Source organism: Aotus nancymaae, unplaced genomic scaffold (assembly GCF_030222135.1).
Source record: "Aotus nancymaae isolate 86718 unplaced genomic scaffold, 86718_ANA_hifiasm-v0.15.2.pri h1tg000003l, whole genome shotgun sequence".
In the NCBI taxonomy this organism is placed as follows: domain Eukaryota; kingdom Metazoa; phylum Chordata; class Mammalia; order Primates; family Aotidae; genus Aotus; species Aotus nancymaae.
The window spans coordinates 30,103,487-30,131,211 of NW_026988414.1; the positions used below are offsets into that span (position 1 = coordinate 30,103,487).

Consider the following 27,725-nt stretch of genomic DNA (forward strand, 5'->3'; position numbering starts at 1 on the left):
CCTTGCCAGAGATTTATAAAACTCTGGTTCGCTGGTTACTATAAAACATAATGTATCCGGACATGGTGGCTCACACCTGTAATGCCAACACTTTGGGAGGTGGAGGCAGGCGGATCACCTGAGGTCAGGAGTTTGAGACCAGCCTGGCCAATATGATGAAACCCTATCTCTGCTAAAAATACAAAAATTAGTCAGGCATGGTGGTGGGCACCTGTAATCCAGATATTCAGGAAGCTGAGACAGGAGAACTGCTTGAACCCAGGAGGCAGAGGTTGCAGTGAGCCAAGATTGTGCCACTGCCCTCCAACCTGGGCAACAAGAGCAAAACTCCATCTCAAAAAAAAAAAAAAAACCACACACACACATAATGCAAGAACTTTCACCCTGAAGCTAGAGGTAGCACTATGCTCCCCAAAAAACAAAAACAAATTATAGTCTCTTACCCTCATAGTGAACTACGAAAGATAATTGAGTAGTCAAATAAATTAATCTTTTAGACATAATTTCTCCAAAGAATAGACTCAATAAAACAACTAGGAGAAAAGTGCTTCAATTAATCAAAGATCTAAATACTCTAAACAAGGCCAATCTCTTAATCTAAGCTGACTATTTCCATGCAAGAGAGTTCAATTCTAGAACTGCAGGTATAAAATCAACTCATAATAACAAAGACAAAAGTTTCAAAGAAAAACCATAAACACAAATGCAAACTGAATCCTGCTTTAATTCAAGCTTGTGGAGTATAAAGTCCAACAGAAACATTACACACAGAATTTCCTGGAAAAGAGGGATTACAACAACCCCTATGAAAAGGAGATGAGTAATTTATAGCTCACCAAGTTCTCTCTGTATCAAATTCCCAGAATACCCAGAAGATTTCTTCACCAGTTCAGTCCTGTTCCCCTACCCTCTTCAATCTTTATTTCATCAGAAGACAAACGGTCATATTATTTAAAATTATTCCAGCCTCAAGAAATGTAAAGACTTGAAGTAGCAGAGCATTCGAAACTTAAATAACTCTAACAAGAAAGCCAGCTGATCTTACAAGTTACTCTGCTAGTAAATGGGAAATGAACTGAATCATCCTGGACATAATTTCATTAGGGCTGCAAACCACCCAGGGAAGAGGAGCACAATTATACCATTTTGTAATCTACATTCACAAAAAGTTTGCTACACAAATGAAGAAAACTTTATGCCCACAGACAACTTATTTTTAAAAATATCACTCCCCAAATATAGCCATGTTTCCACGTTTGTTCCCTTTTCTGCATCAAAAATACCAACTTGATTTCTTCAGGAGGAATGAACAATCCAAGATTGTACAGTGGGCTGGAAAAAGAAAGCAGGAAATAAACAAAGCTAGGAGGGAAGACAGTAAGAGTTGTTTGTTTCTAACTCATTCTGAAACCCAAGGCTTGTATTTACCAGTCCTTTCTGCTAACATCACCCAGCTGTTGAAGAGGAGAGCCTGGAAGCAGTCTGTAGAGGAAAGGCAGTTGACTGATAAACTGTCCTACAAGTGACAGTCAAGAAGAGAAGAGGTAAAGGTTTGGTGGTTAATGAGTAAGTGCCTGTCTAGCCAGCTCCTCTTCTTCTCTTGACTTGGATCAACCGATATAGATGCGATGAAAATCATTGGCACCAAAAGCAGCATTACACTTGGGACATTTGCGCTGGCGGGTGTCATAGCGTGTCTTCACACACTCAAAGCAGAAGACATGAAAACACTTAGTAAGAACAGCATCCTTTTTACGCATGTTACAGCACGGACAGGTCAGGCGTGCCTAAAAGGAAAAGATGTCAGAGTCTGAGCAACCATGAAAGTTTACGATCCAAATGGCTCTCATATAGTATACAACCAACAAGAAAACAAACAAGGCACTAAAAAAGAGCATCACTCCCCACACCCCCCCAAAATAAACATTCTCTGGTTACCATCATGTAAAGTTCAGTGTTTATTCTCCCAGTCTATTAAGCCACTTAAAGCCTTGATAAAAAACAAATCACTGAGGCATTTTTTTCTAACCTTGTAATCCTTAATCTCTTCCATCAGAATCTCATCACACTTGGGTACATTGTCTGGTTTCTTTGTGGTCTCCAGCTTCCTGCGAAGTCTAGAGATGTCCTCCTGCGGTAGGACAGCATACCCATTAGACACACTTACCCAAATTTGCCATTTTTGAGAAAAATAGTAGTTCTAACTTGAGTTTTCTATTGTGGAAAGGAAGAACTTTCTGGCCTTTCATGTCCAATTATCTTGCAGAAATGTGGAGAATTGCCAAATGGCAAGATATTTTCTTGTTTCAGAACAGGCAATCATAATCATATCCTCAAATTAGAGATGCATCTAACTATTACCAATTCAGTCCTGCAAACACACATCTAGGAGTTTAGAGGATACCCCATTTTGTTTTACGGTAACTAGTTTTAAGCTGAAGGTAGACTGGTTTAAAATAATTGAGATTTATGGATAAGGACAGAAAGACATCATGAGAAACAGCTAGCCTGACAAAACTGAGAACTTATAGGAGATCTTTAAAATACTCTACTGCTGCTATGCTGCTACTTCTTTAACAATTTACCAATTCATTAATTTAACAACTATTTATTTTGTGCTTTCTAGGTGTGAGGCACCATAACAGGGTGTGGGGATATGGCAGTGAAGAAAACAGACTCTCTTCCCTCAACAAAATCCCTCAAGTCTAGAAGGAAATGACATATACTGGACTAATGATTCTTTCATATGGGTCACTTGAGACCTCAGAAGACATCTAAAAGGTGACAAGAAAAGACAACTGCTTTACCTGGGCTCGTTTGAAATTGAACATGTCCTTTTCTTTGGTAACACTGTTCTCCACAATCTCATCTTGAAAATCATGTAGCTTCTTCTGAGCCAACTCTAGTTGTGCTTTGAGGTCATCTGCAAGCTGGGCTGCCTCCATTGCCTATGTGGGATGTACAATTAAGTAACACCATTGTATCACATCTTATTCCCAGTGAGGCAAAATGTTAGCCCAAGCTGAAGGAATAAAGTGAACTTATAATTTCAACAGTGTTATACTTAATTGTTCCTCTGAGACTAACCATCATTAGATTAATCAATCATACCTTGCGTTTATTCATCTCTAAGGCTTGGGTCCTAAGACCCAGCTCTTTCTCCCCTGTGCCAATGTTGTTCTGTAACAGATGCTCCTTCTCTTCCAGTTTCCTTACTACCTGTAGCTGGGCATCAACCTTTGAACAGAAAATCAGATTTTAACACAAATGAAAATATTAAAAAAAAAAAACAAAACAAAACTATTCTGTTAATCTATAAACCCACAAAATACGATATGTTAGAAATCTCAAACTATTACTGATTTTGCCCATGAACCCTTCAAAATATATCAAGACTATGATAACTGGACGGTTTACTTTTAATATAAAATATTGTGGAAGATTCAAATAAGAGTCTGAAAAATGACTGAAAAGATTCTTTTCCAAATTGCCAAAAATAGAGAGTATCACATGCTAATGCTCAAAACCTGGCAACTCATACTATAACATATAAATTAGAACTCAAACAAAAGTCCAAGAGCACTTCAGAATGGCTAGACATCCTAAGGGAGTTTTTTGAAATTAATGTACAAAGTAGACTCAGACAATATTAAAGTGTAAAAAGTAAAATCACACACACCCACCTCCCAAACTCACCCACAACTCATCTCAATATGTGGAGGTAACCATTCTAACAGTTTCTCATGCCACCTTCAAAAAGCGTATCAGAAAGATAATCCACCATGATCAAGTGGGTCTCATACCAGGGATGCAGTGGGGTGGTTTGATATCCCCAAGTCAATAAATGTGATACACCACATAAATATAATTAAAAATCACATGATCATCTCAATAGATGCAGAAAAAGTATTTGACAAAATCCAGCATCCTTTTATGATTAAAACCCTCAGGAAAATTGCATGGAAGGGACATACCTTAAGGTAATAAAAGCCAGCTATGACAATCCCACAGCCAACATTATACTGAAAATGTATAATGTGCTCTTTCATTATACAGAATAATATACAGAAAAGTTGAAAGCATTCCCCCTGAGAACTGGAACAAGACACAGATGCCACTCTCACCATTTCCATTCAACACAGTACTGAAAGTCCTGGCCAGAGCAATCAGACAAGAGAAAGAAATAAAAGGCATCCAAATTGGTAATGAGGAAGTCAAACTGTCACTGTTTGATGATCACATGATCATATACCTAGAAAACTCTAAAGACTCATCCAAAAAGCTTCTAGAACTGGTAAATGAATTCAGCAAAGCTTCAGTATACAAAATTAACGTACACAAATCAGGGCTCTGCTATACACCATAGCAACCAAGCTGAGAATCATATCAAGAACTCAATCCCTTTTACAGTAGCTGCAAAAAATAAGATAAAATACTTAGGAGTATACTTAACCAAGAATGTGAAAGACCTGGACAAGGAAAACTACATAACACTGCTGAAAGAAATCACAGATGACAAAACAAATGGAAACACATACAATGCTCATGGATAGGTAGAATCAATATTGTGAAAATGACCATACTGCCAAAAGCAATCTACCAATTCAATGCAATTCCCATCAAAATACCATCATCATTCTTCACAGAACTAGAAAAAAAAAATCCTAAAATCCACATGAAACCAAGAAAGAGCACATATAGACAAAGCAAGACTAAGCAAAATGAACAAATCTGGAGGCATCACATTACCCAACTTCAAACTATACGATAAAGCCATACTCACGAAAACAGCATGGTACTGGTATAAAAATAGGCATATAAACCAAAGGAACAGAATTAAAAACCCAGAAATAAAGCCAAATACATATAATCAACTGATCTTCGATAAAGCAAACAAAAACAAAGTAGGAAGGGACACCCTATTCAACAAATGGTGCTGGGATAATTGGCAAGCCACATGTAGAAAAATGGAACTGGATCTTCATCTCTCACCCTATACAAAATCAACTCAAGATGAATCAAAGACTTAAATCTAAGACCTGAAACCATAAAAATTCTAGAAGATAGCATTGGAAAAACCTTTCTAGACATTGGCTTAGGCAAAGACTTCATGACCAGGAACCCAAAAGCAAATGCAACAGAAACAAAGATAAACAGATGAGACTTAATTAAACAAAAAACCTTCCGCACAGCAAAAGAAATAATCAGCAGAGTAAACAGACAACCCATAGAATGGGAGAAAAATCTCTGCAATCTATACATCCAACAAAAGACTAATATCCAGAATCTACAAGAAACTCAAACAAATCAGCAATAACAAAATAAACAAACCCACCAAAAAGATGGCTAAGGACATGAATATACAATTCTCAAAAGAGGATATACAAATGGCCAACAAACATAAGAAAAATGCTCAACATCACTAATTAACAGGGAAACGTAAATCAAAACCACAATGCAGTTATCACCTCACTTTGCGGGAATGGCCATAATAAAAAATAATAGATGTTGGTATGGATGTGGTCAAAAGGGAACAACTGTACTGCTGGTGGGAATGTAAACTAGCACAATCACTATGGAAAGCAGTACGGACATTCCTTAAAGAACTAAAAGTAGATCTAATATTTGATTCAGCAATCCCACTTCTGGGTATCTACCCAGAGGAAAAGTCATTAAATGAAAAAGATACCTGCACATGCATGTTTATAGCAACACAATTGCAAAAATATGGTACCAGCCCAAATATTCATCAATCAAGTGGATAAAGAAAATCTGATATATATATATACACACACACAAACAATGGAATACTACTCAGCCAAAAAAAGGAACAAAATAATGATATTCATAGCAATCTGGATGGAACTGGAGACCATTATTCTAAGTGAAGTAACTCAGGAATGGAAAACCAAATACTGTATGTCCTCACTCATAAGTAAGAGCTAAGCTATGAGGACGAAAAGGTATAAGAATGATACAATAAACATCAGGAATTTGGTGGAGGGAGGTGAGGGGAAAAAGACTACACATTGGGAACAATACACACTGCTTGGGTGATGGGTGTACCAAAATCTTGATATCACCACTAAAGAACTTATTCATGTAACCAAACGCCCCCTGTTCCCCAAAACCTATGGAAATTTTAAAAAAAGTAAAATCACACATACCTCCTAACCTTACCCACAACTTATCCCAATATCCAGAGGTAACAATTCTAACAGTTTCTCATGCAGCCTTCAAGAAATTGATTAAATACACAGCACAGGCACACAAGTAAACATACACTTTAATGCAAAAAGGGTAACAAAACAAGTCACTTGACTTTATTTTAGACATGGTTCCCTAGCAGATTCATACTTGTTTTGACAGCTACACTGTGCTCTTTTGTAGGAATAACAGTAGGGATGTATAATTTATTTACCAATACCCTAAGGATGAACATGTAGTTTCCAAGTTTTTTTCCAATCACAAAAAAACACCACAATAATCATTCTTTAACTTGTATCGTCATGTAGAAAGCACCCTACTTCAACAGAATAGAAAGACGTACTCATTCTAATTACCTGAGTCTTCAGAGTCAAAACCTGGTCTGCCAGCTCCTCCTTCTCCTCTTTAAGCAACTTATGGATCTGATTGGACTTGATACGCTCTGACATGAGCTTGAAATTTGCATCATCCTTCTCCCGCAACTGCTGCATCAAACGGATATTTTGTTCCTGCATGTCTTCAAAGGCCTGGCCTGTGACATCCATCTCAGAAAGGAGTGCTTCTTCTTCCTAAAGGAAGGAGGAAGAGATTTCATTTTAGAAGAATCTTCCAACTTCAATGGATGAGCACAGGAAACTAAACTTTCCCACTATTCATTTAGATATAAATTAATTCAGTGACAGAGTTTTAAGAAGCTGTGTTTTGTTACTAGGCATACAGAAGCTCTATTATCTGAAGTCACTGGCACCAATTGTTGGTCTGACACTTATTAGTTGATCTGTACTCAATGTCAGTTAAAGCAGACAATAATTATATTTACCTTAATCTAGGCAAACGGATCAAGCAGCAGTTGGTTAAGAGTACTTCCATCATAACCTCTTACATTTTCTCAAGCTTTTCCACAATTAAAATACTAAATCTACAGGATTTCCAGCAGGTGCAATCATCCAAAGCCTTGTTAACAATCTGATAGGTGAAGATTGGTATCTAATAATAGCTTTAATTTATATCTATCTCATTATAAGTGAGACTGAGTATCTTTTCATATAATTAAGATCACTTGTATTCTTTTCTATAACCTATTCATTTCTTTTGCCTATTCTTCCATGCCTATTTTAGAGGGTTATTTTTTTTTTTAATCAGATAAGCCTTTTTTGTAATAAGAGTTAAAAGTATTATTTACTTTTTGTCATTTAATCTTTTGGCTTTGCTAACTGGTTTTTTTGTTTTTTTTTTTTTTTTGCAATGTAAGTTTTGCATCATTTTAAAAAATAACTCAAAATTATCCATCTTTCTTTCATGTTTTCTAGCCTTTTATTCATAGAAAGGTCTCCATGCCACATTATAAAGGAATTTAATGATTTTCTTCTAACTTTTTGATGGATGCATTTTTTAAAATATCATATCTATGATCCATTTGGAAATCATCCCAATGTAGAGCGTTCAAATATGTATCTAACTTCTTTCTAATGTTATATTTTTTACTTTTGTCCCATCACATGTCACAGTTTTTCTTTTCTCCATGGATTTAAAACTATGTATTTAGTATATAATAAATATCCTGTGTACTTTCATCTATTTCTCAAGTTTCTATTCAGTTTTAACAGGCTGTCTAGCAATCTCAAGCTATTTTGCCTACAGAAACTTAAATGTTTTAACATATGGAAGAGACCCCAGTGCTGTTATTTTTCAATTTCTCTTGTTACTCATTTACTTTTCCATATGTACATTAAAACCAGTTTGTCTAGTACCAAAATAAACAAAAGCAAAATTTTAAAAAAGCACTTTTATGAGATCATATTACATTAATACATAAACATAGAAAGACCTAATTTTTTTTTTCAAGATAGTGAGTCATCCCATACAAGAACACAGTGTCTTTCTTTTTACTTGTTCTAGAATCTTTAATAGTACAATTTCCTGATAATTATCTTAAGAGAGGGAAAGAGAAAAAGTGGCAATTACCAGATTTAAGAAAAGTCAAAATTATACTTTTTAACAAAAGGAATGTGTTTAGGATCTAATGAAGTTCTTCTTTTCAAGTCACTTCATAACTAACTTACCATTAAACCTACTCCATCTCACTGTCATTCTGCTATTGCTTAGAAACAATGAAGGTGTACTAACAGAGAACATATATATGGTTTTTCCAAGCATTTTCAGTATCTTTATTATGGAATGTTAATAAAAATTCACTAGGATTTAAAAATAAAGAAACACATATTCATTATGAGGAGAACAATCTCTAAAGTTCTATGACCCCAAAATAGCCATAGTTAACATACTACTTAATCAATATATTATTATACTGGTTAATATATTATATCCTTATTATACATAAATCACATATTATTTATGAGCATAGTTTTTCTATGTAGTATAGGTACTACATAGAAATACATAATAATATATATTCGTGAGTAGTTTTCTTAGTTTCATATATTTGTAATCACAATGTATATAAAATCTTACATCTTATTTTTCATTTTACATTCACTATAACCCTTAATTCTAAGTCAGCAGAGAAAGACTAGATCTTCAGTACATGTCTGAACAACCAGCTACCCATTTAAATAAAAGTCAATTTCCTGCCTCACAAAATACACAAAACAAAATAACAGAAAGATGAAAGACTTGAAGGTAAGAATTAAACACACACACACACAAAGAAAAAACACAAATTAACAATCAAAAAAAGACCAAAATACAAAAGCAAATTTCACTGGCAGTAACTTATTGTCAAGTAACATTTATTCAAAAAGTCCATTAAATAAAGAAAGTGTGTCCACCTGCTTGGCCATGGCTAGCTTCTTCTGCAGGTATTCTATCTGCTCCTCCACTGCCCGGATCTTCCTTAAGGCATCCTCATCAGCCATTTTCTTGTTCTCTTTCTTCTCTTTATCTTCTAGATCCTTGAGTCTTTGCCTTAGATCTTCCAACTGCAAGAGGAAAGGAATTACACAAAAATAAAAAGTTATAATACATTTTCAAAAATCAATTAATACTGTACAAAGATGGAGGGTCCATAATACCAAAAAGGTCTTTACAGAATATGGAACAAGATTAATAATATACTAAAACATCACATAATAATATCTGTTTTACTGTCACTCCATTCCACTATGACATGCCTCTATAAGCAACATTTTTGAGAAGTGCACATGTACCTTTCTTTAGAATAGTGGTACTCATCCCTTTTTTCTAGGCCTCAAAATTTTAAGAGCACAAGACATTCCTCCCAAAAGTAATCAGAAAAATGTAATCCCTGTAGCAATGAATAACATAGGAAAAACAAGGAATAAATAATTTGAAAACCCTACTCATAATCCCAGCAATTCAGATATATTTTACCATCCCATGGAGAGTTTTAAAATCTTTACTTTAGATGGTCTTTGAAAAGGCAGAAAATGTTGCATTTAAACACTAATTTTAAAGATAAAGAATGAAATTATATCCTTAGCAAGTATAAAGGAAAATCTCACAAATGAGGATTTTAACCAGAAGTACAGGTAATAGCAGACTAGAATACCTCTGCCTTGGACTTCTTCTCAGCTGCCATCAGCTGAACTTTGTCTCTCTGTTCCTTTGGGGCAGAGCGGTACATATCTAGCAATAGTTTCATCTCCTTTTGGCTCTCTTGTGCCTTCCTATGACAGGGGTAGTAGAGGGAGAGGAACAATGTAATGAAAAAATAAAGGTCATCAGAGCAAGGGAACTGTGAATTGAGTAGAATATTTTAAAAGTTTCATTTTACATTTCACATCACACCTAAAAGATAAAATTTTGCACAGACTATCACGAGACTTTTGGATATGCTTAGAAAGTACAGAAAAGTAAGCTGTATAAAAATGAATCATTTCTCCCTTCAGACAAAATCCTCTAACAAAGTTATAAAACAGACATTTGTGCACTTGTTATATAGGCAAATTTCTGTGGCCCTCAACCCTGAATAACTGAGATTCAATAGGTCTGGGGATTGAGTCCAAAAATGTATTTAAACAAGTCACTCAGATGATTCTGATACCATACCACAAAATAAAAAAATTGCCTTAAAGAGATCAAGAGGGAGAAAAAACAAGGGAAAAATTTGCAAGTCTTAGATATATTTTTAATCCTAGATTTGACAGCTGGATGATTAACCATCAGCTGAAGACAAACTTCATCTCTTATTAAATTACTGAACCTCTTAACCATACTTATATATACCAAAGGAGTTCAAGCATTTTGAGCACAGTGGTCCCTCAAATCCAAACATCAACAAAGAGTCAATTATAGAAAATAAGGAGCAAGAAGTAAGCCATTCTACCAGAGAAGTTATTGGTTATACAGGAGGAGAAGGGTCAATTTGTAAGGTTATGACACAGAAAAATTCACCAAGTTAAAGCTCTATCTAGTGTTTCAATGTCTATAGTAGTCAATCTCCTAAAAATAAGATCTGGCATATTCACGAACCAGTTAACCGTCAGGCATACTGTCCAAGTTACAGTGATATATAAATACTCCACTTAGTATCATTTAAATTACAATTAATACCAGCAATCTGCCCAAATCCAATGAAGAGCAGTAATTAATTTCCAGTAATTCTCAGGAATGTTACCTCAATCATGACATCCTTTTCCTTAATTTGGATTCATGAAAAATAAGGCTACAATCATCAGTTTACTGATACTTGATCACTGAACCAAAGTACATAGTAGCCACACAGGCCATTGTGGCTGCACACCTGAGTAAGATTTGAAGCCACATTAACTGTACAATCTAAAATATTACAATAATCAGACAAGTCATGCCATCAATCAAACATTTCATGCATGATGTCTTAATCTAGCTTTTCAGTCAGAAACTGCTACTCTAAATATGACTTACTTGAGTTCAATCTTCAATTGTTTGATAATTTCTGCTTCCTTTTTCCTTCCATCATCATGTTTGCCTTTCTCTTTATCTTTAGCAGAATCTCTCTCTTTTTCTGATTCTTTTAGCTTCTGCTTCTCTCGTTCTCTCTCCTTCTCCTTCTCCCGTTCTCTTTCTCGTTCCCTCTCTTTCTCCCTCCTTTCTCGTTCTCGCTCTTCCTCATCGCGTTTAGACTTGATTTCATTGGCATCCTCCTGAGATGCCTTTGAAGCTGAGGACTGGGAAGACAGGTCCTCAGAATCTGGTTTTAGCTCTGCAGGCTCATCCTTAGGGTCCTCAGTACTAGACTGAGACTGGAGGAGGGCACTACCACTACGCAGACGTGTCTGGAAGAATAAAGAAAAGAAAGACGCACATCTCTTACGATAACCACATTGCCCAACTCATTCAAAAACAGCCTTACGACATTGATAGCAAATAATATTTATTCTATTCCCTCTAGTTACCTTGTTCAGGTCAGACTGGGCTTCTCTCAATTTCCGCTTGTATCTGAGCACTTCCCCTTTCAGCTGGTGATTGTGATTTTGGAGGCTACTGATAAGGTGGCGCATTTCCCGGTTTATAGGGCCTTAAATACAGGAACAGCAATGTTATGAGGAACTGCGGTAAGGGCAAAGGCACAAGGAGAGAAAGTGCAGAACACATCAGGAGACACTGAGCAATAGGGAAAATTACCAGAAGAAAGATTCCTTCTCAGAAGATGAAAACAAAACTGGTCAACTTGAGTTGAAAAACAAAAACCCAGGCTGTGAACCAAAATGAATTACAGGATTTGATTTAAGGTACTTTAGGACTTCTGAGTTGAAGTTAGCATTAACAAACCCTGGGGTCTGTTATATCTTTCAAGGTAGGTATTACAGCAAACTACAGCTTGGAGTGAGAATCATTTTACCTGCTTGTTCATTGGCAGCAAGGGTCTGCTCAAATTCTATCCTCAGCATTTCATACTCCTTGCGGACCTGGGCCAATGTATCTTCTAGCTGAATTACTTCAGTCCTCAGCTTCTTATGAAGACTAACCTCATCTCGCTACACAAAGATAAAGGAACCAATAAAAAATTCTTATTAAAGCGTAGAAATAACATCATATTCTATTATTCTGTCTCCTAAATTTGATCTATAACAATCTAAAAGGAAATATATATATATCAAGAAAATAATGGATTACTCTGAAAATCTCTAGTTCAATCTATACTTAATGAACACCAGATATCTACAAAAGACTAATTTGAAAACTGACAGGATATTGAAAAAATAAAGAAAATGACCCCCAATTCTGAGAATATTACAATTTAGTTGGAGAACTAAACTATAAAACATATATAAACATACATAAAATAGTATTCAATTCATTTGTCAGGTATATATTAAAAGACCAACTACTATAACCATTACCCTAAAAACTATGGAACATACAGAAATTAATATATGATTAACGGTTACTATTTTTAAAAAAAAATCATCTACTGGTGCCATTACATGCTATAATGGCATGTAAGTAATTTTGCAGCTTCTGCCCACTATTTTCTCTCATACACATAAGCTCTAGTCATATTAAACTATTTATTATGCTCTCTTATACTTTTATATATGCTGTTCTCAAGCTGAGAATTCCCCTTCTCCTACTTTTAACTACCAGTAAATTTGTATTTATCCTTAATATTCATACTTTACTTTCTCAAGTGGAATCAGGAAGTTTCCATAGTCAAATCAGACACTCTGTTCTCATCTATCACATCTTTTGGCTATGCTGCCATTGTACCACATTGCATTCTAATGAATACTGTTCTCCCACTACTGCAGACTACAAGATCTGTGAGGGCAGGAATTCTGTTGTCTCATCTTTATATGCCCAATACTTACCAGAATGAAGAGCTACAGCCACTCTATGAATGAAGGCTGAATGAATGTAGGTTAAATGCACATGAAGGATTAAAACTGTAAAATTTAGGAGGCAGGAAAGCTTATATACAGAAGACAAGGCAAGGCTGTTACCTCAATGACCTCAACCTGGTGCTGGTGAGTTCCCCTGGTGCCCTGAAGCAGGGTTCGAGCCTCATCCAAGTGTGCTTTCAACTGTAGGCTCTCATTATAAAGAACAGAGAACTGTGACTGCATGCAGCGATATTCTGGAGTTTCCTTAACGACTTCTTCCACTGCACTCCGCAATTCCACCTTAGGAGGGCCCAAAGCAAAGTCAGAAGCAGAATCTGGCATGTGCCGCAGAGGCTGGACAGAAATAACATTTTGAACTCACTGTGTCTTACACAAGTGAGACAATTTTAAAGATTATTAAGTCTATCTATCCATTGTTCTAGGTATATAAAATCTACCCCCAAATTTAATTAGACCAACTAGGAGACAGTACCTGGATACACTGTATTCTTTCCTCCTAGAATTCTTTTGATATGAGTTATACATTCCATGTCAACTGAGCCACTAGAAGAGTGAAATTTGTCAGGATGCTTATTTTAAAAACATAGCTGAGGACTCCAGTCACTAACTTGTTCTCTTTAATAACAGTAACAGAGAAAAAAAAATGTACAGGATATCAAAAATAGTTATGCCTCTCCTAAGCAACTATCTGCTTTAATTACTCAAACACTTTTAACTGATTTAACTTAGGTTGTTTTTGTTTTGTTTTTTATTTTTCAATTCAAATATCTTTATTCATATCATTTAATCTAGAAACAAATTATAAAATAGAGGTAACTATGATTGAAAGAGGAGTGAAGAAGAGACTTCCAGAATCTCTTTTCTTCTCCTAAGAACCTAAGAAGAAAATTCTTCTGGGCAGGTTTGAAGACCAACGGGATCACCGATCATGTTTCTTTCTCTGTTTTGGCAGCAAGAAACTGCAGGGCCAAATCTGTGGAACCACTTCAGCAAGTACGGGCATGTGAATGGCCTCCCTCCCAAAGTATATACATGCCCCTTGCAAACATCTTGTAAACAAGCCCCACTTTTTTTTTAAGGCATTTTTGGATCCTCACCCTAGTTTATCCTACTTCTCATTTTTCTCATCAACTCCTACATTAGAGCACCTTGATTTAGCCTACCTATCTTTGTACATTGCTTTAAATCCTTTTCAGAACAAGGTAGGGTACATATAATAAGTAAATATGCAAGTAAAGAAGTAACTATATCAGCAAAACTTACATTTTTTGTTTCCCCCAGCTTTATTAAGGTATAATCAACCAATTAAAAATACACATATTTAAGATATACAGTGTGATGTCTTGCTATACACATACACTGTGACATGATCACCACAATCCAGCTAATCAACAAATCAATCACCACACAGTTACCTTTTTGTGTGTGGCAAGAACACTGAAGATCTACTCTTAGCCTATTTCAAGTACACAATACAGTATAAATTATAGTCACCATGCTACACATCTCCAGAACTTATTCATTTTGCATAACTAAAACTTTGTACCTTTTCCTCCAACATCTCCCCATTTTCCCAACCCTCGTAAGCACCGTTCTACACTCTGCTTCCATGAGTTTGACTTTTTTAGAACCCACATGTAAGATCATGCAGTATTTGCCTTTCTGTGCTCGATTTATTTCAGTTAGCATAATGTCCTCTAGGCATACCCATGCTGTTGGACATGCACACACACACCACATTTCTTCATCCATTCAGTATACAGATCTTTCGTCTCCCTGATTAAGGTTATTCACAATTTTTTTAATGCTATTGTAAATGGAATTGTTTCCCTAATTTCTTTTTTGTATAGTTTGTTGTTGGTATATAGAAATACAACTATTTTCATACATTGATTTTTTAACCTGCAACTTTACTGAATTCATTTATAGTTCTAGCAGTTTTTTGGTGGTGCCTGTAAGGTTTTCTATATATAAAATCATGTCACCGATAAACAGAAACAACTTTACCTCCTCCTTTCTGCTTAAGAGGCCTTTATTTCTTGTCCTTACCTAATTACTCTGGCTAGGACAAAAGTAATGTGAGTGGTTATCTTTATCCTGTTCCTGATATTAAAGGAAAAGCTGTCAACTTTTCACCATTGGGTATAATGTTGGCTGTGGGCTTGTTTTATATGGCATTTATTATGTTGAGGCACATTTCTTCTACCCCTAATTTGTTAAGAGTTTCATCATGAAAGGATGTTGGATTTTGCTTACATTTTTCTTATCCCTCATAAATATGCAGATTCAAGCTATGTATATATGTGAGTTGATAAGCAACATGTCTGATTTTACTGCTCTTCACGGATGCGTTCCTACCTTCAGCTTTTCATTTTGTGTAGTGACCTCCTCAAAGTCTTGCCGAAGTTTCTCCAGCTCACAGAGACGGTTCTGAGCCAACTCTTTGTTCTCCTCAAGCTCTGCATTCATTTCCTCAAACTGGAGAAAAGTAGAAAAATAGAGAATAAATAAGTAGTCTTCTTAAATCATTTTCATTTCTAAGCTTCCTATCTTCACTGATCTGCTCTTCCAGCAAAACCCCATGATGTCACTTGTGAACACAATCCTAAGTACATAAGCACAAAGGCTGACATAAGGTCCAAAACCATGTCCTGAGTCACTGACTTTACCTTCCGGGCATTGATAGTGATTGTGCCGCCATAGAGACTGCTCCCCGCTCCATACACCTTATAACCTTTCGAATTCACCTACAAAGAAGACAAAATATACATATACACTGTAAAATATTACCACACTCTAGCTAATCAACAAATCCATCACCTGACAGTTACCTTTTTGTGTGTGGCAAGAACATTTAAGATCTACTCTTGGCATATTTCAAGTACACAATACAGTATTAATTATAGTCACCACGCTACACATCACCAGAACTTATTCATCCTGCACAATTAAATCTTTGTACCTTTTCCCCAACATACAACCAATAACCAACGTAATTTCAAAGGATGTACTTTTAAAGGATGAGCTTTTTTCCTCAAGTACCACACCCCAAGGTTGAGTCTTCCTGAGAACACTCCTTAAAATGATTCAAGTCTCCAAGCCATAAAACAGCACTGACCCGTTCTAGGACCTCTGCTAAATGTCGGTTGAGTCGCTGTTCCCTCTTTCGAATTTTGTCAATATCCCACTGCAGGTCATCAATCATGGACTCCAGGACAGACACTCGTGATTCAGCTGTCTCCACTTTACTCTGCAACTTGGAGAACTACATCCCAAAGACAGACATTCAGAAACATATAGCAAAATAGACCAAGTTAGAAAAGGACTGCCTAACATCACTAGCTTAAGTTCCAAATTTCACAATATTAACCCTTGCTTATGTGTAATTATAGAAAAGATGCAAATAGAAGATGCTTCACCCTCTTCCCAATGCATGATTATAAAATGAAATCATGGATTCTTCCAAGAATTCTGGGTCAGTTGTAATCATGAAAACATTAAGTCTAAAGTCTATAAGAACGCTCACACAAAGAAAAGACCATCTAAGATTCAATAATTTTTCTACCTCTGAAAAGCACCATATCCCTGGACAGACCACAAACTCAAAAATTTTTTATTTTTTAAGACAAAAGATAGTATCTTTTATTTTGTTAAGCATTTTAAAAGACAAATATTTTTTCAAGAAAACCATTTTCACCCCCAAATTTCTCTCTCCACATTCCTACCAAAAGTAATCTATATAGAACAAAGGGAAAATTTCCATACTCTTTTTCAAGCTCTTCCCTGTTAGAAAGATATCTTAGAAGATAAATATTTTTTCAAGAAAAAAAAAAATACTCCCAAATTTCTTTTCCACATTACCACAAAAGGTAATTCATATAGAACAAAAGGAAAACTTTCAAACTCTTTTTCAAGCTCATCCCAGAGCAATCTAGAGTCAAACACTATACAGTATAGATTATATTATAATCTAGACTCAGATACTCTGTTTATTTAGGAGCTATACACAAGCTAACACTATTTAGTATTTTAACTACTAAGCTGTTACATGTTCACATTAATCTATATATACCCATTGTGCTAGGTTTTAAAACAAGGCACAACAAAAATTCTTTGACAGTCCTCCCATCAAGAGGTGGGATCTTTGTTCCCTTCTCTTGAATCTGGGTCAACTTTAGAGACCCAATGGAAATGGCACTACATAATTTTGAGGCTGTATCAGAAAGGCCACGCAGGTTCTACCTCGTGATCTTAGGATGCTCACTGGAAGAAGTCAGCCAACATGTAAAAATCCCAACCATCCTGAGACTACCATGATGGAGAGACAACCTGCAGGTATTCCAGTGGACAACCAACTCAGCTGACAGGAAGCATCAACAGCCAGCTATGAGGGCCAACTTAGACCTCACACAATTTAGCAAACAACTGCCCTCCAGGTTCGTAATACTATCTGAGCTTTGTAAAGGGCTAGAAAAGGAAGACCTCTTCATCTTGGTAGCACCTAGACAATGCCTTAAAACATGATAAAAGTATTCTATTTTCTTACTAGACTCCAGTTTATTTATAAGGGCTGCTACATTCTAACCCCTTTGAAGGTTTGGGAGAATCCATATGAATTAATTCCCCAGATGACATTCATGCAACCAGCCCACTGGAGTTTAATAAACAAAGGCATATGAAGAACAAGAGCTTTGAAGTCAAACAGACCCACAGTCACAACACAGCTCAAGCACTTTCTAGCTATGTGCCCTCAGAATAATCACTGACCTCTTTCAATTTGTTTCTTTGGCAATAAAATGTGAGTTGTTTTGCCAGTACAGATAATATTCAGAAAGTGCTTAAATGCTAGGCACTAAGTAAACGGTAACTACTAAATTACTAATTAACATGAGAATTCAGTGGCCAAATTAAGGTAGGTAGAATTCCAGTAGAATATCTTTTGAACTAAATAAAAATGATAATCAGGAGTTTCAGAAAAGTCGTATAAGGCCTATCTATCATCACTTTATCTTGATCATTTTGTGTAAATAAATAAATGCCCAAATCTTGGCATGGTTTAATCACGGGATTATTTGTGCCCAAGTTTAGACTGAAAATTCACATTTCTCAAATTCCTAGGACATCATCAATACAGTAGTTTCTACTTCCTCATTCTCTGTTGAATTTCTACCACGTCATTCCTCAATAATATTATACAGTCTTTTATATTTCGGGTAATTCATTATTTGGAGGTTTGGAGTTGTTGTTTTGCAAAACCCCCTATGATAGGCCTTCTAGAGTAAGGTAACTTTTGAGGTGCTCAGAATTCTAAGTCAATGTCTGCCGCAGCCCACTAGACATAGCCATCTCTCCTTTCTGGTTAAGTACCTCCTGAGACATGGTGCGATGCTTTTCCTGAAGAAGATCTGTCAATTCCTGTAGCCTCATATTCTCCTGTGCAAGGAAAGAATTCAGCTCCTGCACTGCTTCCTCCACTATCAGATTATCTGGGGAAGAAGAACTATACTTTAATTTAGCACCTATAGTGTCAAATTCTAAAACTGTGTATCCTTGGCCAGGTATAGCAGCTCACACTGTCATCCTAGCGCCTTGGGAAGCCAAGGCAGGTTGATTACTTGAGGCCAGGCATTCGAGACCAGCCTCAATAACAAAGCAAGAATCATATGCTCTTATCACATATTCTCATATCATATATTCTGAAATACTATGTTAGGGGCACTTCTGAAGCTCAAAAACCAAAATGTACACTACTATTTACAAAGGAGGTAGGTAAATCCATAGAATTTATTACACCAAGTTAATATGTTTAAAATTAGAGTTGCAAATATTATAGCTGAAATCCAAATGTTATTAAATGCAACCAGATACTCTCAGGATATATACTACCCATCAGAGGGAGTTATCAGGAAGAAAAACATGTTCTCTCATATCACCTCTTGGCATTACTCTTAGTATCAATAGAGAACAGGTTGGTCATGTGGGGTTTTTCATGGTTCTTAATCTAGAATTGCCCATCAGAATCACCTGTAGAACTTTTAAAATAGACATTTCCCTCGGACCTATCTCACACCTACTCAATAAGAACCTCCATGGGCAGAGCCAAAAAGAATTATGCTCAGAAAACTCCAAAGGTGATTCTGATTCATAATCTGATGCCAGATGCAATACTAGAAAATAGAGAAACAAAGAAGGGTGAGCCAAGCCACTACATTGAGACACAGTTTAGCTGGAAACATGCAAGTAGATATAATAAACGAATACAAAAATACGAAAGTCTGAGAGAACATAAAACACATTGTTTAGAATAGTTATCTTTGAAAAGTGAAAATGGGGGAACGTTTGAGTCTACTAATTTGTATTTCAGACTTGTGTATTTTTAAACAAATATCTGTTTTGCTTATAACAAAATACAGAATACATAATCTAATGGTAAAGCAAAAGAAACCCTTGGCCAAATTTTCACAGGCCTTCTACAAGCTGCTTAATTATGTTGACAATCTAGTCCAATTACCCTCAACAGCAAAATTACAGAATAATACTTACATGCTCATCCCATGGTTCAACCTGCATTACATTCAACTTATTACCTTCAGAAATGAAAGGTTAAACTTCATAATGATAAGCAGGGAAATTAAGATATTACAATTAGAGCATGATTATTATTGAAAATATGAAATCAAGGCATTTATTTGCATTTGAGCAAGGTACTTATGTCACAAATGAGTAAAGATGTAACCTAGCTACACAAATACTTTACTGTGCAAATATAAATTTTTGCATTAACTCTGAATAACACAATTACTCCAAATAACTATTTTATTTCAAATAGACATTCCTTTATCCATAGAATATTTTCTAATCATCCTTTTAACCGTACAGATCATCTGTCAACTCTAAAACCTGCACCAAGTGTTTCTAAAAACATTAGATATAATGAAAAATAAAAGTCAAGTAAAAATGAACTCTTTCAAGTCAAAATGCAGTATCTAATAAGAAATTATTAAATAATTGTTAATATTTAAAATAAAGTATTATCATTATAAACCAATAGCCTACATACACCATAAAAATATCCAGATATCAGAGCTGTTTATTCAATAAAATTAATTCTGCTATTTACAAACTGTCATTAATAGAGTGTACCATATGGAGCTGATAAAATCTTTCCTCCGTTTATTTTTTTTTTTTTATTTTTTTTTGAGACAGAGTTTCACTCTTGTTACCCAGGCTGGAGTGCAATGGCGTGATCTCAGCTCACCGCAACCTCCGCCTCCTGGGTTCAAGCAATTCTCCTGCCTCAGCCTCCCCAGTAGATGGGACTACAGGTGTGCGCCACCACGCCCAGCTAATTTTTGTATTTTTAGTAGAGGCGGGGTTTCACCATGTTGACCAGGATGGTCTTGATCTCCTGACCTCGTGATCCATCTGCCTCGGCCTCCCAAAGTGCTGAGATTATAGGCATGAGCCACTATGCCCGGCTCCTCCATTTATTAAAGGACTATCATGTAGCTCACAATGAAAAGCATTGATAAAAGATTAATATGCCATAGTGAAGATACTACCAGTAATATTGAAGGTTAGAATTTGAAGAAATGTAATTAAAAATAAATAGGTAGCCCAGGCACAGTGGTTCGTGCTTGTAATCCCAACACTTTGGGAGGCCAGGAGGGAGATCTCTTAAAGCCAGTTTGAGATCGGCCTGAGCAACATAGCAAGACTTCCTCTCTACAAAAAAATTAAAATATTAGCCAGCTGTGGTAGTACATGCCTATAGTCCTAGCTACTCAGAAGCTGATGCAGAAAGAATGCTTGCGTTCGAGGATACAATGGGCTATGATGGTGCCACTGTGCTCCAACCTGGGTGACAGAGTGAAACCTTATCTTTTAAAAACTAAATAAAAAATAAATAAATAAAAATAAATATGTAAGTTTGCAAACTACAAATTAGCATGCAAAAATTAGTTCTTATTCCTCCTCCACTACTCCCGGCCTCCAGATTCTTGCCTCACCTCCACTGTTTAGCTTTCGGGATAAGAGCTCCACTTTTTCTTGCAATTTATCATAGACAGTCACAATCTGGGACACGGCTCGGCGGGAAGACTCCACACGTTCCTGCAGCTGAGACTCCATCTCTTCACTGGAACTGCTGGCCAAAGTAGCAAGGAAAGAGAAAGCTGGCTCTTGCCCTTCCCCTGGGAAAAAAAAGAAGCCCCCCCCAAAAATTAAAACTGGAAATAACAAAATCCATTGTTTTTTCCTCAAATGAAAAGCAAGCAAAGCAATACTTCGAAAACCCAGATAGCATGTAGTGATAGAATCCATCACAAATACTTGCCTCTCTCTCGGTCATCTTTACGTTCCTGATTGCTATCAGAGTCTGGTTCTGGCTCAGGCACAACAAGGGCTTTTCTTTCTGTGAGTAGGTCTCCCAAGCCCTGCTCCAGATCATAACGTTTAAGGATGATACGGATGTTTTCATCAAACTGGAGAAGAGGTAAGTACAATTATGAAGAAAAACAAAGGACCCAACTTTGGAAATGAATCGTAAGGAGAATTAAATTGGTCAAATAAAAATCTGAATAAATAAACAAGTTAGCTACCTGACTCCAGTATCGGTTGACAATCAATAGAGAGGCATCATCAGTGGCCTGTCGTCGTTCCAGTTTTTCAATGTGCTCACGAAGCTCATCTTCAATGGCCTGCCGCTGATCCAACATTTCTGCCAGCTTGCGGTTTTTGGTTTGCAGTGTTCGAATATCTAGCTCCTCCTGCCCAGTAAACCAATCTTATTAATCTCCACAAAGAAATTAGAAAAATGAGCTGTTAACAAGGTCACAATAATTCATTAGTTATTTCCTATGAATAAAGTTATTGACTTTTTAAAAATCTTACAAGTAATTAAGTAAGAGGTAGAAGCAGAAGAGATAACAGGTATATGATGATGTGAGGAAAGAATAACACACACAAATAAACCAGAACCTCAACCACACCCATCTCGCTGTTCTAATCGCATGAACATCTAAAAAGTAACACTACTTTAAGGCTAGAGCACCTTCTATTCCAATCAATACTGTCATCTATCTCCTAAGCACTACACTTCATTCATTAAAGACTTCAGCAGCTGGGTCCTTGTCTATCCCAGTTCCTGCCAATATATCTGGTGACTTCAACATACATGTGGACAAACCATCTAATCCTCTAGCATCTAGGCTGTCAGTATTTCCAATTCCTTCACTCCAACGATTATCTCCTCCACTGTGCTTTAGCCATGCATTTCAAAAGCCACATCTTGGACTTCTGTCATTATCTGGAACTGTACTACATCTAAAATCTTAAGTTCCTACTTCCCATTCCCTGAATAACATCACATCTTTCAGATATCTCAAGCCCTTAACCCAATATACCAATCCCTTTACCTCATTTAGATCTCCAGAATGTTAAGTTCTTTTCTTTCTCCTTTTCGGTCCCCTTCTATCTCTACTACCTTCCATATCTTAATCATATGCTTTATAGTACATTTCTTCAAACACCTGCCTAACAGCTTCCTCAGTTCTCTGACTTTAATCCTTTTATTCTACCTTCATGAACAAACCCCAGTCTGAATTAATCCAGGTATCTGACTATTCCATTCCTGTAACCAGTATGCTGAGACTTCTAGAGAAATTCATCAAACCACAGAAACCAGTGCCTTTACAAAATGAATTCTGAACCTAAACAGATCTTATCATATGTCCAGAAATGTTTCTTTATCAAGTGAGCTCTCTCCCATTCTCCATCAAGGCAGCATCAACCTCTACCAAACCCTGCTCCCTTTTATATTATACTAAACAGATGGCTTTATTTCCTATTTTAATGGGAAAATAGAAGCCGTCAGAGAGGAAACACCTCAATTCCCCATCTCTTTGACCCATTCACATAATTATGCACACATTCTTAAAACTCAGCTTGTGCTCAGGATCCTATTCTCTTCTGTCTCTACAAAACCCTCACTCCATTAGTAATTTCACATCCCTCTCAATATTTTTCTCTCTCCAGCTCCTTCCCTATGACAAACCAGGGAGGCTTTGGCAGGAGGTGGGATAAGGGAACATAACAAGCAAAGAACCAGCATGTGAAAAAACATTCTTACTTTTCTGAGGAATTAATGAAATCTGTATTTTAAAGTAAGAATTGTTTACTACAGCACCAATTTTGGTTTCATTTTTCTCTTTTCCATTTAGTTAAAACATTCCTAATATGCCAAAGTAGTCAACAGTTTTCCCCACTGTACCAGTTTATTAGCACTATTAATAAACTCTATCTTCAAACTCTTCTCTGAACATTGCCTTTCCCTTCTTGCTCTACCTGAAACCTGGATAAAAACACTATTTCCCTGCAGGCTTCTCCAATGGTGGCTGTTTCTCTTCTACACCCCTTGAAGCCCTGGAGAGATGAATATCCTCTTGTTTTCCATTGCCACTTCCAGGCGATTATCCCACCTTCCTCCCTAAAACCTACCTCTGCAGTTCATGCCATTAGCCCATACCACCTGCCACCATGCTCTGTTGAATTCATCTATAAATGCCTACCTCGTTTCCTCACATTTCTCAAGATTTAGCACCTAGCTTATTATCAGTCTCCAATACTTTTCCTGTCATCATTCTTAATGACTTCAACACCCATACAGATAATCTTTCCTATACTTGGATCATTATGTCATTGACCTCCTCTCCACCAATGATCTTGTCCTCTACCTCCTTCGGTCACCAACTCCCACATTAAGTCTTACTTGTACCTACATGTCCTCTATAAGCTCAATTTCAAACACCTCATTCTTCAGAACTACCACTATTTTTCCAGTTCGCTCTATCCAGTTTCCTTACTCCAAAAATCCTTCAACCTTTCCAGGATCTACAATCCACTGGTCCTATATCTTTCACTTCTCTCACTTCCTTCTGTACTGAACTTAAATTCCATGATCAGTCACTATATAGTCATCTACTTTACAGAACACTCCTTTAAAGTATTGTCTCTACTCTCTTTTCCTTAATTCCTCTCCTCTCATATTCTCTTAAGCTCACTGAAAACAGGTTGCCATCCCTACTAATCCACCAACGTAGGTGTTGTGGTATCTCCAATGAACTCTGTATTATTAAATACAACATCTCAGTCTTCTCTTTACTCTCTTTGTTCCAACTGAAACCTGAATGAGAACACACCTGCAGCACCTGATCAACTCCTTGAAATACTTTCTTCAGTGGGCTCCTGGGAACCCAGTCTCTCTTACCTCATTGGTCCCGCATTGTTTGTATCTTTGATTAGTCCTTTCCCATCTCCTTGACATGAAAATATTACAGTGCTCCAGCAGACCTCTTTATTTATGCTTATTCCTTAAAACAGTCTGTAGTCTCAAACATTTAAACACAACTTAAAAAACGATGATTCCCAAATGCACGGCTTTAGGCCAGACCTCTGTCCAGCATCCAATTTGTTAACTACCTATCCACTCAGAGGTCAAATAAATATCTCTAACTTGTATGTCCCAAACCAAAACAAACTCAATTCATCCTCCATGACTCCCAAAAATCTGCTCCTCTCTAGCTAAGTAGAAACTCCAACACTTTCAAAATCCTGGGGTGATCCTCCCTCCTGTCTTTCATGTGAGTTATCCAGTCCATCAGCAGATCTTATCAATGCTACCTCCACAGTGGTCCAAGCCACCATGATCTCTCATTAAGATTACTGCAAAGGCCTCCTACAGCAAATACTCTGTGCTAAGTCCTGTCAGCCTGCCACATTTCAGCACAGCCGTGGTGGACAGCTCCATTTATGAGGCCAGTGTTCCCACTTGAATTACCCTTGGGAGACTCAGTTTTCCTGACCCACAATCACAGCTGGCACATAACAGCAATCTCAAAATGCACAGCAGGCACTGCTTTCAAAGGCAACCTCCAACCAACTGGAGCAGGGATCAATGGATAGATGCCTCAGATTCCCACATTTGGAGAGATGGAGTTGTAGAGGAAAGGGAATAAGAAGGAATAAAGAAACAACTCTGCTAACTGGACTCTTGTTTTATAACCCTTGCTCCTCTATAGTCTCCAAACATAAATCAGAGCATGTTACTCCCCTACTTAAGGCCATCCAATGGTTTCTCATTGCCTTCTGGATAAAGTCCAAACTCGAGTGCGTGCTATGTGCCTTCCCTAAGCATGTGCTTGTCCCTATGAACAGCACATATCCCACTCTAAATATTCTATTCCCTTGTCAGTGCTACCCTACAAACTAAAGTCTAGGGGCTGTCTTCAGTGTAAAGCACAGTGTCTGGCAAGTAACAAATACTCAACAAATATTTATACATTGAGTGAATAAATGCCTTTGGAATGCATGAAGTAAGGCAGTGCTAAGACAAAACCACCTCCTGTCGGCAACATTAAGTACCAGAACCCCAGGCAGTCTCAGAAATAACACATCATCAACAACTTACTATGTTCCTATTATTCTGACTCAAAAAAAAAAAAAATCAACCTCTCTAAAATAAACCTCAGCTTCAAAACCAAGTAAGTAACAGATGTAGTTTTGTAAGCCATACAAATGCAAAGCATTTTAACATCACATTCCCATGGCTGAGTTTCAAAAAAGTAAAATCTTGATCTAGATCAAAACCCATAAACTTCTGATGTCTAACAGATATATAACATTACTATGAGATTTTGGTATATAATACTCGTTTTGTCAGTTCCATTAGAGCAAGGATAATATGTATGTTATGCACTATTATATTATCTAGCCCAATATTAGCTACAAATGGCTCACATTTATTGACTATTTACTATGTTAAATGCACAGTGTTAGCCCTTAACAGGGTCTCTCATTTTATCTGCATAAAAATCTAACGTAGCAGGGACTCTAATTACATTTACAGACAAGAAAACAGGCAAAGGAAGGATAACACAGATCAGCCAGCTAGGAAGTGGTACAGCTCAGAGTCAACCCCAGACAGTCTGGTCTCAGACTCTCACTCTTCACCATGCTCTCAATGATTACTCAACTGTCTCTTAGAATCTGGTACTGACTTTTTCAGGGAATGAAAAATGAATGTATATCTTCCCACTGCTAAATACCTACAGTTAATGTTGTATCAGGCACCACATTCCCAGATTCTCAAAAGAATGTAAGTACACTTTGAAAACAAAGAACTATTGTCAATCTACCTCTCCTCCAGAACTACCATATCATTTTACCTATTTTCAGCCTGTTTTGTTTCCCTCTTCTTTTCAAAGAGCTTCCCCATACTCCAGAAAGCTGCCATGAATTTTGTTTCAACTTGCAAATGACAGAAAAAAGCACACTTTCATAGCGTTGTTTCCTCATACCGTTGAAGAGACACCTCCTAGCTTAATTGTTTCCACTGTGGTCCCTGAATCTTCAACAGCTGTCTTCTTCTCCGGAGGCATGGAGCTGCCAGGTTCTCCAGCTGCTCTTTTATTTCCAATTCCTGACATTTTGGCAGAAGATGACAGCCGTTTTCCTGATAGAAAAAAAAAAGGCAGAAACTGATATAATATATGTAAGGAAAGGAACAATAAAGAGAGTACACCCATACTGTAAAAACTAGCAATTTTTCTGGCCAATCCTTTAACCTGGATCCATTAATTCCACACCCATCCCCACATTCCTCTTGGAGGGAAAAAAAAATTAAATAGTGGAGTAAAAGTCAAGGTAAAATTAAACATGATAAGAAATGACACAATGGGTAAAGAGTGAAGAGACAAAAAATGAAGTTCTGCAATCTCCCTTCCTACAATGCCAAAATCAGAAGAGGGCACTCTGATTATGCCAGAAGTTAAAACGATAGTGTTGGAAGAATCACAGAGCTGAATGAGATCTGGGAAATGTCTACTAAAGTCATTAACACTAGACAAGTCAGTTATCATCTCTGAGCCTCAGTTGCCCAACCCAGGAATAAATAACCACAGTACATACTTCCTACGTTTATTATTTTAAAAAGATGATATAATTATACAAGGAACTTCGCACAATGCAGAACACAAAGTAAGCATTCAGAAACCTCAGCTCTTCTTTCAACATGTGCATTGTCTCCCTTTTTACCAAACGCTCTCTGCACTATTTTGCGCAACTCTACAGAAGTTAGACGTGGGTGCGAATCCCAGTCTGCCTCTTAGAGAGCCGTGCTGCCTTGAAACTGAATTCGCCAAGAGCTTCAGTTTCCTCAACTGTACAATATTAATGACTGTATTTTTCGTCTGCCCTGCCTACCTCCCAGAGTGCCCAAAGGAGGCGGAATGGATGCTAAAGCACCTTAGCTACTTCAGAAAGCAACCCGACCATCACCGAAACTGACAAGGCTACTTTGCTTCCAATTCAAGCTCCAGGAGACGCCTATCGCTGGCAACAACCTGTGTAGGACCTCTCCTGGAGAGAGAAGAGACAGAAGCAGAACAAGGCTGCAATCCATACTCGCGAAAGGCCAAAGACCTCAGCCTCAGCGTGGATAACTGCAGGCCCAGGAGACTGAGGGCCCCAGAACCGGAGAGGGTGGAGATTCCTGAGGCCCGGTACAGTCCTGTTGCGCCCTTAGCGTCCCTAACCTAGGTTCCTTGAACTGGCGCCGCCCAGGAACAGAACTTGCAGCAGTTACTCACTCACCAAGGCCCGGGCAGCGGTTCCAGCTTTCACCCCTGACCCGCGGCGGAGACAGGGCAGAGCTTC

At 37.1% G+C, this 27,725-nt stretch overlaps 1 protein-coding gene across 2 annotated transcripts; it reads right to left on the reverse strand.

The window, feature by feature from the left end:
* Nucleotides 1–704: 704 nt before the first annotated feature.
* RNF20 (ring finger protein 20) lies at nucleotides 705–27,725 on the reverse strand. Of its 2 annotated transcripts, none has more exons than XM_012467136.3 (20): nucleotides 27,663–27,725; nucleotides 26,369–26,523; nucleotides 21,614–21,781; nucleotides 21,349–21,496; nucleotides 21,023–21,205; nucleotides 18,381–18,499; nucleotides 16,132–16,278; nucleotides 15,683–15,760; nucleotides 15,372–15,491; nucleotides 13,113–13,292; nucleotides 12,011–12,146; nucleotides 11,565–11,686; nucleotides 11,074–11,444; nucleotides 9,737–9,854; nucleotides 8,997–9,146; nucleotides 6,564–6,776; nucleotides 3,112–3,237; nucleotides 2,808–2,948; nucleotides 2,030–2,131; nucleotides 705–1,787 (listed from the first exon to the last, which is right to left on the reverse strand). In XM_012467136.3, the coding sequence occupies exons 2-20, from the start codon at nucleotides 26,495–26,497 to the stop codon at nucleotides 1,611–1,613; spliced, it is 2,928 nt and encodes a 975-aa protein (XP_012322559.1). In that variant the 5' UTR covers nucleotides 26,498–26,523; nucleotides 27,663–27,725; the 3' UTR covers nucleotides 705–1,610. The 2 variants fall into 2 exon arrangements, with proteins under 2 accessions (XP_012322559.1, XP_012322558.1); XM_012467135.3 differs by having other exon boundaries at nucleotides 27,605–27,712.